At 37.3% G+C, this 18,338-nt stretch overlaps 1 protein-coding gene across 1 annotated transcript in view; it reads left to right on the forward strand.

The window, feature by feature from the left end:
• mtor (mechanistic target of rapamycin kinase) overlaps positions 1-18,338 on the forward strand; it is a 123,731-nt gene that overhangs the window by 81,210 nt on the left and 24,183 nt on the right. Inside the window, exons 30-36 of the mRNA XM_065271338.1 lie at positions 238-377; positions 7,910-8,010; positions 8,989-9,104; positions 12,011-12,088; positions 12,329-12,436; positions 13,726-13,851; positions 15,712-15,843. Of these exons, the coding sequence (XP_065127410.1) occupies positions 238-377; positions 7,910-8,010; positions 8,989-9,104; positions 12,011-12,088; positions 12,329-12,436; positions 13,726-13,851; positions 15,712-15,843 (801 nt within the window). The remainder of the gene's footprint in view (positions 1-237; positions 378-7,909; positions 8,011-8,988; positions 9,105-12,010; positions 12,089-12,328; positions 12,437-13,725; positions 13,852-15,711; positions 15,844-18,338) is intronic.

The raw sequence follows: 18,338 nt of genomic DNA on the forward strand, positions 1-18,338 counted from the left end.
CAATGTGCTTCTCCATGGTTGCCAGTCTGTGAGATTGGAAGTTTCATTGTTTAGTGCAACGAAACTCAGTTGATGGATTTGCGGCTTACTAAATTTGGATTTTTAAACAATTTTTTTTGCTTTCCGCCCAAAGGAAATCTTCTTTTAATCTCTGTTTCCCTCACGATTTCTGGATGTGATCATATGTGCTTTGTTGTATTTTAACTATTGTCATCTTTTTATGTTTTTTTTCTGCAGGAGATTCAAGCCACCTGGTACGAGAAACTTCACGAGTGGGAAGATGCTCTGGTGGCCTATGACAAAAAAATCGACATGAACAAAGAGGATCCAGAGCTTATTCTGGGTCGCATGAGATGCCTGGAAGCGCTAGGCGAATGGTATGTGCATGCACACAAAGATACACAACAATTTGAACACTTCCCCTTAAGTTAAGCCTGAAGTGTAGTTTAGTTTTACGCATAAGTGAGGGTTTTACACCACCAGATTTTTGTAACCGCACATACTGTGTACTATGCGAATGTCACACATGTGCATAAAGGAGTATATATGCAAATAAGAGGTTTAACATTTTGACTCAATGTGCATGAACCTGTGTACACCTTCGAGCCAAATAAAGGATGCTTTTCAAGGCTGTGCATTCAACCGTGCGTGTACGCTCGCTGACACGTAAAAAAAACTAACTATACTCCAGTCTTTACTCAACAGAATAGACCGCCCTCTTTGTAAGCAGTGCTACCAGCTGTTACCAACTTTTAATTAATTCAATTTAATGACAACTTCTTAATTAAAATATTGAAAATAAATGTATTTAGATAGAAATGTAACATAATATTTTAGCATCAAAGCCAGTTTCCCTGTTATCACTTCAGAATTGTTTCTTATAAAATACTTGAGCAGTGAAGATTTGATCAGATGAATACAAGCGTTAATTCTTTCAGTAGTGGTATGAGAGGGTATGCATGCTCACCCCATCCTTGGCAGCATGCCCTGATAAATTCTGAAAGAAAAATTGCATTGTTTTCTGTAACAGGAGCATCCTTCATTAACTGAAAAAGTATTTGGGAAGGTGTGTGTGCCCGCGTGCGCGCATGCGTGCGTGTGTGATTGACTGGCATGATTAGTCTACGGATTGACTTCCTAAAATTGTTGCACTCATTCCAAAAACCACTAATAGGACAGTTAGACAGGACCACAAGACAGGAAATGATAGGGAAGAGAGAGACGAAGCATTGGGAAATGAGATGAGCCCTGAACTCAAACTTCACCAGCATGAGCCATAGAGCTGTGATCTATAGTATCTCCTACACTGGGGTTTCAACACTTAACCAAAGCTTTAGTTTTGCCTAATGCGGCTTTCACATAGGACACGGTGTGCGCTTCCCTCGCGGGAAGTAGGCAGAGTTTTCAATAAATTACTACTGTGTTTATATTTGGATTAAATAGTGGATAAGTAATACAGAGACTGATTTTGCCCGTCTTCATTTCACGTAGCTTTAAGCTGCCTACCTCGCGCAGCGCAAGCCATTGAAATGAATGGGTTTCATAGCACACCACGTCCTATGTGAAAGCCGCATAATGTAACTAGACGGCACTTTAAAGGTATCATAGGTGCACTAATATTACAAAAGCTGTTGTGAAGACCAAATATTGTGCCTTGTAAGATTTTTAAGATCTTCTAAGACTTTCTGGCCAAAATATAAAGCAGATGTGCATGTATTTTATGTGTAAAAGGCAATCCCAGAATGCATTGCAGTGACCTCATTAAAAATATTTATCCAGTTAGACTATGTGACAATGTGACATATTAGTCAAAAATTTAAATATAATTTCTCAAAGAATGTATAATTACCAATATATTGGAACAATCTGTTTATATTTTGATTGATTCCAGACTTTAAATATCAGCATATGCATGTGTTTTCTGCTTTAAAGGAAAATATAAATGTGTTATAGATGTGACAAAAAAAGGACACAAGTATTTGGGAGACAACATATTTTGTAGGATTTCTGGGAATAAAAATTTACAAAGTGGAGATTAGCTTGGCTTAGTTTACATATGTTAACATTTTAAACAATACTAAAACATATCAATAGGTAAAATCAAATCAACAAGTAAAACAAAAAAAGTTTTGATTAGACTATGTTAAAAGTAGCCCTCCAGATTGTTTTATCCATTGTGGTAGCCCTTGGCCACAAAATGGTTGGAGACCCCTGGTTTATAGTTTATAGTTTAGATTAACGGAAAAAAAGCTCAAAGAGGAAATATGTGTGTCTGTTCATTTTTCATTCGGAAAACTGATTAACATCTAAAGACTAAAGTTTTCAAAACAATACCACACTTTTTACTCTAAATTGTTGACAGTCTTAAGGGGTTTTCACACTGCGCTTAACCCTGGGTTATTTTCGTTCTAAACACTGCTTTTAACCCTAGGTTAAAGATTGTTTCACACTTGTAATTTAGAAACAGGGTTATCACTGAAGGTGATAAAACATTTGGTAATGTATAGTATGAATCCTGGTAGTATGAATGCGACTCGGACATACTACATCCTCCATGCTGGGACTTAACGTGACAAACGTCATCATTACGTCATGTCATACCAGCAGAGCCGGCCCAGCCACTAAACGACACTTGCAATTGCGAATGGCCCTGTGGCCAGCAGAGGGCCCCATAGAGTCACTGCCAGCTAGTGGTTATACATATATTTTCCTTATGTGTACATTTAAATTTTCTGGCCTCTTATTGCTACCTGTCCCAACTTTTTTTGGAATGTGTAGCTCTCATGAAATCCAAAATGAGCCAATATTTGGCATGAAATTTCAAAATGTCTCACTTTCTACATTTGATATGTTATCTATATTCTATTGTAAATAAAATATAAGTTTATGAGATTTGTAAATTATTCCATTCCTTTTTTACTCACAATTTCTACAGTGTCCAAACTTTTTCTGATTTGGGGTTGTATTTTTCCTGTTAGACATCAAACATGGAACTCAAATCAAGAAATCAAGGGGGCAGTTTCCCTGACAGAAATTAAACTAGGCATGGACTAGAATAAAAGTAGGCTAAGAGCTGTCCAAATTGAAAATATCTTGCACTGACATATCTTAAAATACACCAGTGCCCTTTGTTTTGCCTCAAAATGCACACAAATAATGTTTTTAGTAAGGCATGTTTGTAAAAATTGGTTATGTTTTCTAATTAAACTAAGGTAGAGTCCGGGCTTAAGATAATCCCTGTCCGGGACCACCCCAAGGTCTTTTATTGTCATTCTGTAGGCTACATGTTGCCACATAAGAACGTACTCAGGACCAGCAGCGTTAAAAAGATCATTAACATACAGTATACATAGAATAATAATAATTTAAACATAATTTAAAAGACAAAATAAAAAAAATAACATAGTAGATATAATATGTACAGTATAGTTATAAGGTAGTCATTTCTTTTCTTTAGGCCTTACTTAAAACGGTCAAATGGGCCCCCGACCAAATTGTGCTTAGGGCCCCCGAAGGTCTAGGGCCGGCTCTGCATACCAACGCAAACACAGCTCTCCCGCCATTTCCTAATATGACGATTCCTCGTCTTCTTCGTTGGATAACTCCTCTCTCGTGGCATCATGGGATAGTGAAGTGTCCGTTGTTTGCACACTTTAAAATCTAACCGGAAGTAGTAGGTCATCTGGGTACTTTTCACCTCGCCTACTGCTTTTCTGTTACTATGTAGTATGGAAGTAGGCAGTTTCGGACGCAGCACTAGGGTTTAGGAATGAACAGTGTGAAACGTCAGATTATAAATATTCAGGGTTATCTCTTAACACATGGCTAAGTATAAACAGTGTGAAACGTGAAACAGATAACGCAGGATTCCGTTAACCCCGCGTTTAGAATAACCAGGGGTTAACTATTTCCAGTGTGAAAAGCCCTTTTGAATATTTATTGTCATTATCTCCCTTAAACATAACTCCTCTGCACATCAGTATGGGTCTTAAGAAAATTACAAGAACCTGAAAGATTTATTAAACCATTAGGACACGATCCCTCATGCTTCAGCACATTACACATTAGACACACCTCGCTATGACTAAGAGCGCACCACAGCAAATTTCTCTTCAGTTTATCCCAAATACTCTAAATTATGAACCAAAAAGTATAAATGCTCATGCATCAAGTCTTTTTTTTGTTTTTGTATGGTAAGTTAATGTTGTAGTTGTATTTATTTTATTTATTTCACGAAAAATACAATGCAGGGAGAAAAAAAGGCTAAAATGAGAGTATGTTTAAACTGTGTATAACTAAGCATGATGGCTTTATGTTATATTGTTGTTTGTTGGATCAGTGTAAATAAGGAAGAAATTGTCTTCAGAATGCATAGATATGCATTTAAAAGTAAATTGCATGCAAATGATGTTCTTACAAAAAAAATCACTTCCAATATTTAAACAATACAAGCACCTGGAAACCCAGATACACTTTGTAGTGTAAGCAGTTTAATACTGTAGGTACCTGAGGCCGTACATGCTGCCATCATATCCCGAACAATCCCTGTATGCGTTATACTACACCCCATAAATAAAAGAATGATGATGTATGCATGGAGGATTGATGTGTACACATCTATAACTCAAGCATAATTACCCAGACGTGTTGACAGTGCACAACAGCCCAGCACTAACCATGGATCCCATGTGACACCCATATGACTTCTGCTATGTCGTGATGTTTTTTCCCTGTTATTTCCACATGACATTCCATTCCAGTGAGTGATCGACTGTTCCCGTGTAAAGGTAGCGGAGCCCTTTTTTCCTGTCTCACCGTTAATGTGGGTCTTTGTGTTTTAAGCCCGTCTGCAGCCTGAAACCTTGTATTTTGCAAGGCCCCATAAGTAATGTTTTCTCCAGGCGGCTGGTAAAGTACTTCATTTGCTGCCCCCCAGCCCGCCCATCTGCAGCGTCTCGCCAGGTTCATCTTTGGGCCCCTTTCGTCACAACTCCAAGCAATGATATGCCGTGTCTGTGTCAGACGGTGCACTGTTAGCCTCCAAGGGCCCATTTGTTTTAATGGTGCGCCGTTACTACATGTGGTATGATGTCATGGGTTTTTGCAGTTTAGCTGAAAACGCGGTCCGTGATTTTTATAGCGGTGTTGTTACAGACAGAAGCTCACTCAGGAGTAACTGACCTTTCACTTTCCTTCATCGCTCTTGCTCTTTATGATCTGTAAAATGGAATGCTGATGCTTTCCCAGAAATAATCATTCAGGAACAAAATTTCATTGTTGAGGATAATGCAGAAACAGTAGCGATAAATACTCTTGGTTCTCTGTAAATTCCCACAATGACGAGTGACATTTAATCGTTTTTATTTCCATGAAACAAATTAATAACACATAAAATAAAATGGCATCTAAATAAGAGAAAGTTTGGGAACATTGAGTGATTAAGCAAATAAATTTAGATTCATACACTGAAAATTACCATTTAAGAAACTGATTCATGGAAATTAACCAAACTTTCAACCCTCAAATGCAGTTTTGCTTCATTTTGAATTGGGGATGCGTAAGTTTAAAACCTTTGTCTTGGTGCTTTTACACTTAAATTGATTGTGGCTGAAGCAACAATTGTGAAACTAATCTAATGACATAGACTATGTCCAAAATTGACCCCTTTAGTATTTAATAGTGTACACCCAAATACCAATTTGTTGGCAGAATTTGTTAAACGCCACATTGAATTTTCAGCAAAGTCCTCTTAAGTCCACATGTCAGGATTTGCTGGATAGATGAACCCAAAAGCACACGATGTCGGGGAAAAACAGAAAACACTTTATTTATACAAAAACAAAAACCCACGAGGGGGTACACGACATGAAAACATGAAACACTTAACTTTTACTAGATAGCAAGACTAGACTGGAACATGAAACACAATACAGAACACAATGAACCTGCACAGAACTAAAGATACACTGACATTAAATAGAAGAAACCAAACAAGATAACGAGCGGGAACAGGTGATGGGAGAAAACCAATGATTACTAATAAGCAGGAGAACGAGGGTGTGGGGTCACAAGACAAGACACCGGAGGCACATGCCACACAAAAAACAAGGCATGAACCTCCACATAAGGCCAGGGACTACCAGAACCATGACAAAATACAAATATAACATAAGACTTCAAGGCAGAGTCCTGACACCACATGCAGACCACTTAGAAGATTTTGCATATTGGTGTCCAAAATAAGGATGTTCATATTGAGCGGTCATGACCTTTTAATATCATCAGTTACAAGAAAAAAAAAAATGTTAATGCACGGTGCATGTGGAGACGTTCCTACAGACATTTTGCCACTTTTCTATCCTTAATTTGTGAATGGCTGTAAATGATGCAAACTATTGCTGCCCTGACGGTCTGGTAAAGTAATAATTTGTATGTGAAATAATTTGTACTGCATATCAGGTCTTGTTTGTTTCTACAGAGCCCGTTCTCTTCTAGTCATACTTATCATTCGTAGACACTTTTTCTCTTGCGACCCTCAGACATTTTGAAAAAACACGGTGAAAACACAAGCTTCAATGAATGGCTTAAACCGTAGCTCACCACACATATACACCTGAATGTGCACATGTGCAGAAAGCGAACCTAGGGACGAGCACGTACGATGGCCTTGTGTAAACATATCACCAGAATGATTGACAACTTGGATGACCAATAGTCTTGATGATCCACCCGGAAAAAGAAAATCCTCCGCTATACTTTTATTCCTCTGGACCAGAGGTGTCAAACTCAAGGCTCGCGGGCCAATCTGGCCCGCCCCCTCATTTTATCCGGCCCACGAGAGCTTACAAATTATGTTAATTATGTGGCCCGCCAGAGCTTACAATTTATTTTATTGTTATTATAAGTTTTATCTTTTGCAGGTTATTTCCTACATTGATTTTTTTAGCAGCCACCAAAATAAATTTTTGTACCGCCAAAGTCTTTTTGTAATGTAATTATAGTGATAACGTTGATGATTGCAGGAGAGAGAACGAGCAGTGCCCCGCACGCGCGCATTACTAGAGTGGCCGTGTCTTAATGCGAAGGCTGCAGCCCCCGGAGGTCGCATTTCCATGCTGCATACGTCATCAAGTCTCGTTTCAGAATATTAACAATTATAAAGTTACATTTATTATCCTTAGTTTATAGTAAATAGTTGTAATTTGCGTATGACTTGCGAATGTAATGGTCAGTTAACTTAAATTAACCAGGCTTGATGACGCTGCATATGCGACCGCCGCAGAAATGTACAGTATCTGCTCGTTCTTTTGCTCCCTCTCTCACGCACGCTCACGCGCATCCAGCGAGGTAATGTTTTCCGTCTCGTTTACAGAAATGTTTCGGGATGTCCAGCTGGGATTAGTTTAGCGTCTCTTAACAACAAAACCAATAGTAATCAAATGCAGAGAGAATTATGCAATGTACAGTAATAAAAGAGTTGATACATTCATACAGTCATTTAAATACAACCGGCCCTTTGAGAGCAACCTTAATGCTGATGTGGCCCGGGATGAAATTGAGTTTGACACCCCTGCTCTGGACTGATTGCGTGCTCTTTGATAATGTAATGTTGTGTGAAAATGTGATAATGTTTATATCCTGGTTCTGTTGTTGATCTGTTGCTGCTGTTTGCACGTTCTAATTAAATAAAATGTTTGTATTGTTTTTACCGGGTCACAGACAACCGTCAACTGTACTTTTACGCAATGACAATTTAATTTTAAAATCTTATTAGTTAACCGTTTATGTTCGGTTAACAAGCTGTGGTTGTCGGTCATAAAATTAACTGAAAATTCTTTCTTTCTTTCTTTCTTTCTTTCTTTCTTTCTTTCTTTCTTTCTTTCTTTCTTTCTTTCTTTCTTTCTTTCAGGGGTCAGCTTCACCAGCAGTGTTGTGAGGAGTGGACTCTGGTCAGTATGGACACTAAAGCGAAGATGGCCCGGATGGCAGCGGCTGCAGCATGGGGACTGGGTGAGGGAAAGGCTTATGAAACTGTATATGGGTGATAATATAATTGCAGGTATATTTGGTGTCCAGTCATTTTCTTTTTTCCAAATGGTTATATTTCTAAATCTTTTAATACTTTGTTACTCATTGTCATGGATCACCAGATGTTACAGGCCATAACAATATAGTATTTTCTGCAAAAAACTGAATATCACAATTTCCTGTCAGTGTCAGTTCTGTTACTGTAAAACTCTGTTTTTACACTGGAAATAGTTAACCCTGGGTTATTCTAAACCGAAGCTTAAGGGATTCCTGGGTTATCTGTTTCACGTTCGACACTGTTCATACTTAACCAGGCGTATTCATAATCTGACTTTTTACATTGTGCATTCCTAAACCCTGGTTCAGGAGTCTCCAACCCAGCTCCTACACACCTGTCTGTAAGCAAGCAACCTACCTTGAACACCTTGATTAGCTGCTTCAGCTGTGTTTAATTGGGGTCATGCTTCGTTTCACACTGCATGCGGTTGGCACCGCAATGTGGGGTTAACCCCATAAAAGCGGTACTAATGCTGCATCAGAGCAGGGTTTCATAACCCTGGGTTAATTTCATTATGAAACAAGTATGAAATGATCATTAACCTAGGGTTTAAAGCAGGGTTTAGAACGAAGATAATGTGAATGTCATGTACTGTATATGAGAGAGAGAGAATCTAAAATTGAGGAATTCAGTAACGTTTGTAAGTTCACCTGGTTGCTTCTGTTTCAACTTATTTTTGCTAGTTTTGGCAGTCCAGTACAGTGCTGAAATTTCAACCTCTGTATATCTTTTACTTATTAAAATATAATTACATGATCACATTAAAATTCTCATTCTGTTGGATAAGGCTCTGTTTTTCTCTTGAATTGATTGTGAATATATGGCAGTCCTTTAATGTCTCTTATGAATAAGAATTATACTGTATGTTCCACCTTGTGAAAGTTTCTCTGTGTGTTTGTCAGGGCACTGGGACAGTATGGAGGAGTACACTTGCATGATTCCTCGGGATACTCATGATGGAGCATTTTACCGGGCTGTGCTCGCTTTACATCAGGACCTCTTCTCATTGGCCCAACAGGTATCACTTAAGAAACAGGGATTATTATTATACAAGCTGTACTTGAACTATCTCTAACCTTTGTTATTCAACAGCTTAAAATGTCCAACTTACCAAACGATCAGGAAAAAATGTTTCATTCTGAGATGATGAGCACAAGGGTTGGCGTGCTGTATTGTCTTACAGATGTTATGTAATATCAGTTCAAGGCTACGCAGCTGCCTGCACACAAAATATCTAGGTTTGAGTGTAAGCGTGTGTTTGTGCTAGAGGACACGTGGAGTTACACTCACTCATACACGTTAGTCACTTATGACATCCTGCTTGCTCCATTAATCATAAGGACATTGTAACAAAGATCTGTTTGTATGGTCTTCTCTGTATTGTTAAACTGAACACACCCCAGCAGCATCACTTCAGTCTTATGTTGGAAAGGAAAGTAGTCGTTCACAGAATGGGATTCAGATGGAGTCCTGCTGTAGTGTTAAAATGTGTCTTCAGGTCAAACAGAATCTTAACTCTTGACTTGCCATCTGATAGTGTTGTTTGCCATGGCAAATATTGTATTATTAATGCTCAAACAGTGATACAACTGTAAGCTGTACTGTATATCATCAATGTCTCCCAAACAATATGAGGCCCGGAATTAACGGGACTGTACTGTATATAAGAAGTGTTGTATTTTCTAACTGTTAAACATAAATCATTATTGTTCTAATCCCTAAGTTTATATGATGTTGTGGTTTCTAAATATAATTGGTAGGCAGTGTTGATGGTGTAACCCACAGTATCAAGGTAAAAGATAAAGAAGTAGCAGCTTGTTGTGTACATTGTTGCATCAGCAGTGATGGTGCCAAATAGAAATCAACTTTTCTTACAGCCTGACTTTTTAAATATCGTTCCTTAACTTTGTCTATCTTTCTTTTTAGCTTGAAAATGCAATGCTATATATTGCAGATGTTTTGACCTAATGGAGTGCTTCTAGCAGACCAATCACGTGCGTTTCACGTAGAATGAACATGTTGTTAGATTTTTGGGCAGGTGCGCATCAGGGTACAATAGTTTGTCAGTGAAATAATTATTATTATACTTATTATTGTTGAACACGGGTTTGTTTGAGGGAATCCTTTATGTGAACTGATTTTATTTTAATGGAAGCTTCAGTACTAGAGTAAGGGTGGCATTGTTCGGTTGTGGGGAATCGACAAACCTTGACAAAATTGTTTTAGTAATCAATTTAGATAAAATATGAAATTATTACAGAATAAAAACAATGATGAGCAGTTTATGTCTGAGTGTAGCATTGAATAAAGTGACAGTATATGGCCATATTTCAACAGAAAGAATCACCCTGGTCATTATTCTCATATGTCAATCAACATCCAGAACCAGAACCTGTCTGTTTGGCTCACTGTCTATTTAAAAAAAATAAAAACGAAGTTTAAATAGCATTTAGTTATGTTATTTTAGGTTCCCAAAGAACATTAAATATATACACATATTATGCCAAATGCATAGACATAAATGGATGCTTGTAATATTTGTAAATAAAATTACAAAATTTAATTCAGCCAGGAAAAATTATGATGTTGAGTCATGATGAAGTACCACATTATTTCCAGCAGAAGAGTCTTTATTGAATTTAATGGGATCAGTTCTGCTTTGAAACGTAAATGTTGCCACCTGTAGGTTTACAAACTTGACTGTATGTGCAGAGAGTTTTATTTTCTGCCCATGACTGCCTTGTCTTTGGTGCTCTGTTGCTACTTTTGATGTTTATATTTTGCTTCAACAAATCCAGTTCTGTTTCTGAGGAAAAGCATGTTGGAAAACTTTGACAATGGTTGGCCGACGATCAACTGTCTGCGTACTGTGAGCAATGGTGGTCATGGGATAGATATGCTTTTATGACTGATAATCTAAATAACATGTCAGTGGAGTCATCATTTACCCGTGAAATACAGCTCATTCAGAAGAGCTCACAGTCACACACACAGACCCAGATTGGCTAATCCCCAGTGATAATCTATTGTAAAAATCTATTTGATGCAAAACACACAGAGGTCACAAGAAGCTTGCCAGTTTTTACACCTTTAACTTTTGTGAGGATTTAACAGCACATGGTCATTTACACTTCATTCACATACAACACACACAGCAGGACTTCCTACAAACAAACATTACGTAACTCACTGATCTTATGTAACTCCACACAAACTTACGGAGTAGAGTAGACAATAACAGTGTGTTAACAGTTAGTAAAACTGGGATAGCCATGAACTCTACTCAAAATTATCTACGTGTGTGTGTTTGTGGGTTGGTATATGTGGTTTACAGGGACATGAATAGTGTATAATGACATGTTTAATATATACAGTATAACAGGAAGTGTCCCGTAAACTGAATGTCTTAAAAACATTAACTAAATGGTAGTTTTTCATAGAGTAAAGACTGCCAACAGGTTTTTGTGATGGTTGGGGTTAGGGACTGGGATAGGTTAGGGTTCATACAGTATAAAATGCATTAGTTACTTACAGTACTTTCTTACTGTACTCTGAAATACGGGACAAAAGATGGCCCGCCGCAGCAGTGCAGATATGTTTTTGTCTGTACAGTGTATTTAAGCCATTTGTCCAAATGATAGCTTATCTCCTTATTAAATACTATTTAAAAACAACTTTATTCCCTTTATGTTAATCTTCTTACATGTGACAAACTAAACTAATGATTCTGTGAGCTGTAGTTTTCAAAAACTGCAGTTTTGTAACTATGCAGAACTTATACATGCACAAACTAAATAAATAACCCACTAAATTAAAAGCATTCAGAAGATCATAGTGATTTGAAATGGTCTCACTGTCTGTTATGATATTTAGCTTTATTTAGGGTTCATGTATTGATTATTGTATATGTTTGTTTGATTTCAGTGCATTGATAAGGCCAGAGATTTGTTGGATGCTGAGCTCACTGCTATGGCTGGAGAGAGTTACAGCAGAGCGTATGGGGTAAGTACAATGTAGGGGTTAAACTGATACACAATCTTAGATTGATAATTGGCCAGTTTATTGAAGACATTTTATACAGAGATGTTGATTTTATCCTGAAAATGGACTAAGACACAATTCCTTTCACTTTGGATGAAATGGAAACCTGTTTAACCCGGTTTAAAATAATGTGTTTCAGATGTGAATGCAAATGAAGTCTTTGGCTATGGATTACGTGTAACGTGTTGTCTGTGTTCTCAGGCGATGGTGTCATGTCAGATGCTGTCTGAACTGGAGGAAGTGATCCAGTATAAACTGGTTCCCGAGCGCAGGGACATCATCAGGGAAACATGGTGGGAGAGACTGCAGGTAAACAACCGTGACCAAATAAATCCATATTGGACGGTGATACAGAAATGATTTCAGTGAGACTAAAATGATCTATTAAATAAATATGATTTATTAGTGTTAGACTGAAATCAAACGTTAATTTGTGACGTGTGTAAATGATTAACATTTCCCAACAATAATTACAGTAGTATTTAAATTGATGTTGAAAGTATACAAAGCCAAATAATGACTCAAAACTAGTCTGAAGGGAGCATAAGTTAAATAAAACCTTACATGTTAAACTAGCATATGTTATGTGTTAAAACCTCACAGTTGAAGGATCATTATTCAGATAGTGAATGTGAAGAATGAGAAAAGCATTTACAGTAACAAGTGGGTACAGTTGTATTAAATCTGAGATCTGTTTTAATATTTGCTTACATGTGCACTACATTGCAATGCAGGAAACAGTCTTCATTTTATTCTTAGTTATTAACACATTGTTCCCTACTGAAACTCAAATCAAATATAAATGAAAGGGCATCCTTTTCTAATATGGAAATCATGAAAAAGCATGTGACGCACCGGCTGAAGCTTATGTTCACCATCTGCTTCCATTTTTCCATTTCACCTGCCTGTAAAAGTGCACCATTCCTGAACCATCTTTCCATACATCAGACATCAACATTTATTTACGGTTACGGAGAAGAAACCTCAACTTTATATCATCGAGATATAGAGTACTCTAACTATCAGTCTCCAATTTTAGTAAACACCAGTGGTGCAGTCTGCTTTCTGGTTGACCTTTCATCTGCTGGATGTCCTCAGCGTTGTGTTCCTGCGTCAACATCCTGTCCTGACCTGACTGATGTTATGTGTGAAAACGTGTTTTGCATGGCCTGACATCAGCTCAGCGGGGTGCTTTGACGTACTGTAGTTTGCCGGCTTGCGTTTGTTTTATGTGCTCGGGCAATGCCGCTGGGGAAAGTCAAAGTTCCCAACCTGCAGACTTTTCCATTCATAAAGGAAGGTGTGGGAGTCAGATCCAAAATGGCAAAAGACCAAAGCTGATGTTTTGATAATGGAAAAATTTTAGCAAGAGGTTTATCAGTCTAGGACTAGTCCAGGACATTTTGAACCGTTGTAAAAAGTGTGTCGGACTTTCTGATCTTATCTGCTCACATCTGATGCAAATTGCACATAAAACTGAAAATACAAATCCCAAGCGTCTAAAAAGAGCTGATATTTGAAAGACATCTGTTTTGTGCATTTTAACACACACAGTTTGGTTTATAAATGTGTAATACTGTACTGTTGTGTTTCTTCAGGGCTGTCAGCGTATTGTTGAAGACTGGCAGAGAATTCTGATGGTGCGATCTTTGGTCATCAGTCCACATGAAGACATGAGAACCTGGTTGAAGTATGCTAGTCTATGTGGAAAGAGTGGACGACTGGTAAGGACACAAGCTTTAGTGCTCTGTGGATTAACTCATTATATAGCACATTATACTTAATACCCACCAACAGTATTGAGCCATGATGTCAGAGCAAAAAACACTGAAAAAATATTCAAACGTCCATTTAAAAGCCTTTCAAACAAATCAGGCACTGCTGAAACAGCTGCTATAATGAATAGAAATATTGGGGGTTTATGTGCATGGAAAATTGTTTCATCAAAGTACTTCTGGATGCCTGTCAATGGAGAAACTTTATAACCACATAATGATGTAGTTACAACATTTACCAGTAGGGTAAACTATCCAGCTAAGCCCCCACCTTATGTCTGAAATACATGGGCCTGTAAGGTATCTTTATGGACCTACAGTGCCGATCACAATTGCCGATCGCAAGAAGCCACTGAAAGAAAGTGATGCATAATGGGTGAAAGACGTGTAGTGAAAGCACTTTATGTGTATACAAACCCCTGCCTGGGGTCAGGCTTAGGCCCTGTTTACATTAGAGCATTTGCGTTTTAAAATGGCATTTTCAAATGAAAACGATCCTCATTTATAGTGGCATTTTAAAAAGAATCTTCATCCACACTATACACCACCATAAATGCATGAAACATGACCAATTACATAACTGGGCATGTGCATTAAAGTGTAAAATAACTTATTACTTTAATAATAGTTTACCATTGCGCATTTATGCAGCCTGTGGGGTGTGCGATATTGACATCCTCAATGATCCTTTGCAGGCAACTACAACAGACACTATTTTTGAACCTATACAAATGTGTTTGGGAAAGTCTTATATTGTTCTAGCTTCCCCGTCAACATAATAATATGATAAATAGGTTTATGTTGATGTTATAAACCAAACAGAAAGGTCTTTATGATTTAAAAAGGAAGCATTCAAGTGAACAGTACTAAACAGAAGCGAACTTGAAGCAAAAATAAATTTCAGCAAATGCAAACTTCAATCAAACATAATAAGAGGTGAACTATAGCTTTAGCCTACAGAAATGCTTAACTTATCTTCCCTGACGCTGCTCAGTGTGTGTGCGTATTCCCTCACACGCGTTCTCCGACAAAAAAGCGTGGCCAGCTAAAGTATTAAAAATTAATATGACGTTAATTTTTAAAAGTGTGCGATGTCCGTGCACATCCTCCGCTAGCAACATCACAGAAATAGCAAAAAGGCTAAATTGGCTAAACAAGCATTAAATATTATTATGACGTTGATTTTATTGTTTTTATTTATTTATATTCACAAAACTTATCAACAAACATCAATTAAAATTAAGAGACAAATTATATGAAACGAAAACCTCCATTAACTGAATAAAAATAATTTTTACTTTGAAAATGACGCGGTCACGTTAACATGAGCTGTTCGTTTACATAAGACTCCGTCTACGTTCATTTATATGCAGCGCAACGTCTGAGTTCTCAAACTAAAACAGGGTCTGCAGCGTTTGCGAACAAATCCATTTATGAGGGTGGAAAACGGTGGTGTAGTGCAAATGAAAGGCGTAGCTAAACATAGCCTTAGATTATTGGCAATTGAATTGTTTTTTTTTTACAGATTTCTAACAACAGACTCTTTTTGTCGAGTTATTGGTCACGGGTTTGAGGGTTTGACATTAGGGTCCTGTCGTAATTCCAAGCGGGATCATTTTTTATTGCAGGGCAACTTCAGATTCATACAATTTAATTAAAACCCATATGTTAATCAAAATAAGACATGAAGACAAGAAGAAGAGGCCCTAACTGACTAAAAACCTGATTTGATGTTGCTACATACCAGAAATACTAGAAAACAATGACCTTTAACTGAGATTTAATGTCTAATGTGTGTTTAATCCTCAGGCGCTGGCCCATAAGACACTTGTTCTTCTGCTGGGTGTTGACCCATCCAAACAGCTCGATCATCCTCTGCCCACTGCCCACCCGCACGTCACCTATGCTTACATGAAGTATATGTGGAAGAGCAATCGCAAGGTAAATGCTCACCCCATGCCCGTCTTGGCAACGCCTGTCACAGCTGTTTTTTATGAGAGAGGCGTGCAGGTATTGCTCCTCTAAAAAATTCTCTGTCTAGAGTGCAATAATGACATCAACAGTACAGTCACATATAAACACTAACACAATACTTTAACAGACCATACCAAGCATTTCTATGTATTTGGATTGGTTCTGAAAATAACTTTTTTTAAACATATTTGTGAGGTCACAAAGTTGATTTGTCTGTTGTTAGTTAACGATTGTTTGTTTAAACGCATGAAAATATAAATAGATTTTGGTTTGGCATTTCTGTTTAAACCCTGTGATTGGTTGGTGTTATGTAAGACAGTGTGTTATTATGCAAGGTGATATGTGTTTTAGAGGTTAGGACAGAATCATGGGATTTATAGCTTCCAGTTAGTGTGTCAGAGGAGAGCAACTCGATTAAACAGAAGAGTATTGAGTTTTGGGAAAACTCACCCTCTGCCAGCAGCATTCCACGTGACGACTGTGCCTTTTTATAATAAGACCTGAGCAAGCACAAGCGTAGACAGATTCCCTCAACAAATTACACTCATTAGCTTCCTTTAACTTGAAACATCTCTCTTATATACACGGAAAAAAAAACGGTGTGTGATGTAAGAAGACAGATGGATAGATTGCTCTGCTTTACATCTAGCTGTTCAGTTTCTTTTACGCCCCTCTTTGTTTTTCTTAACGTGTTCTGAGAAACACTTTCACCTGTTGCGTAAGTGTAGCTGACGCATGGAAATGTTTTGATGTAGTTTATGAACCTTAATGAAACACATAATGAAATGCTTGTAAAATATTTTTAAGACGTACGTTTCTAACACAGTATTTGACAAATCATTTCCAACAGTTAGACTTTCTGTTCTTTATCCACATAAATAAAGCATTTGCTTATTGTATGATTGTAAAGAGATTAAAGGCATAATGGGTAATATTTAGCATTAAAAACCACTAGCACGTCAGAGCCGATGGTGTAGTGCGCAGCGCTCCGACATGTGGTGCTTTCGCACTTTCGGCAACCCGAGTTCGATTCCCGACATTTGCAGGTCCCATACCCCTCTCTCATCCCTGTACTTTCCTGTCTTCTCCTTACACCAGGCTTGTGCACAATTCAGAATTGAATTGAGAATGAGTCCTGAATTTTAATCCAATTCTTGAATTTGAATTGATGTCAAAAACAGGATCTAGAATTACAATTCAAATTTGAATTAAAGGAAGCAGAATTGCAATTCAATAGATATTCAAAGAAATTCATATACATATTATACAGTAAGTGAAGTATTTAAAATGAAGCTTTCAGTAGATATGATTGCATTACATATTCTATAAATTATATTAGTTTGAACTACTTGTACAGATTACATTAACAGGAAATGTTTTCCCCCAGCAATTAATGTTAAAAACTGTGTGACATAACAAATAATTAAGTTTTTTTTTGTAATTGTAATTTTATGGAACACGACTTTATTTCACAGAATGCTATACTTTAACCAAGTATATGGTTGCCAAACAATTTTACAAAGTAACTTTCCTAACACTGAAAGTATGTGAGATTCTTCCTGTTGTGTGACTGTGGAATTTCTTTGAATTGCCATGAATTTAATTCCACTTCCTTTCATTCCAATTCAACTTCCTGTAGGGTGGAGTCAATTCAATTTAAATTCCAATTCATAAATTGAATGGAGGCCAATTCTGAAATTCTGAATTGTGCACAAGCCTGCCTTACACTGTCAAATAAAGGCAAAACAACCAAAACTACTAGCACAGTGTTATATGTTTTGTTGACTTGTATGAAAAATCTCAAATGTATGTAGAAATGTCCCCTCCTTTGTTGTCAGTGGCATCATATCCATGTGTTACTCTCAGCTACCGCTTTTACTGCTATAGAAATCATATGTGTGTTTGATTTTATATGCACTGTGCAGATCAAATGGCGCATGACATCAAAGGATTGTGAAAGTAATTTGAAAGCAGGCCTCTCACGATACTTTGATGTCATACACCAATCGATCTCCACAGGGGTGCATGTCGAAGTCAAATTTGTAATGACTCGAACAATACTGATTTTCATCAGCAGCAGAGGTGAAGAAGATCATTAAACTACACCTTTGTTTTGCAAACTCTAGTTGCAAAAATTACATATTGTGTCTTTAATATTGTATAGTGGCACTTAAATTAATGAACATGGCAGTTGTTTCAAATAAACTTTAGAAAGGTAATAAAAACAAGTTTTTGTTTTAGGAGAGCAGAAAAAACATTTACAACTATATTAATATACTTTTTGAAGTTCTAACTATATTATTCTAGTCTATTACCACAAGTCATTCCACAGGACTCAATAATTGGTGAGAAAATAATATATACTATGTTTTGTTTTACATTTTTGGGATAATATCACTGATCTATAGAAATGACTGGATTGTGCATGACGTCACAATTGTGAAGCCACCAAATTGGTATGC

Source organism: Paramisgurnus dabryanus, chromosome 11 (genome assembly GCF_030506205.2).
Source record: "Paramisgurnus dabryanus chromosome 11, PD_genome_1.1, whole genome shotgun sequence".
In the NCBI taxonomy this organism is placed as follows: domain Eukaryota; kingdom Metazoa; phylum Chordata; class Actinopteri; order Cypriniformes; family Cobitidae; genus Paramisgurnus; species Paramisgurnus dabryanus.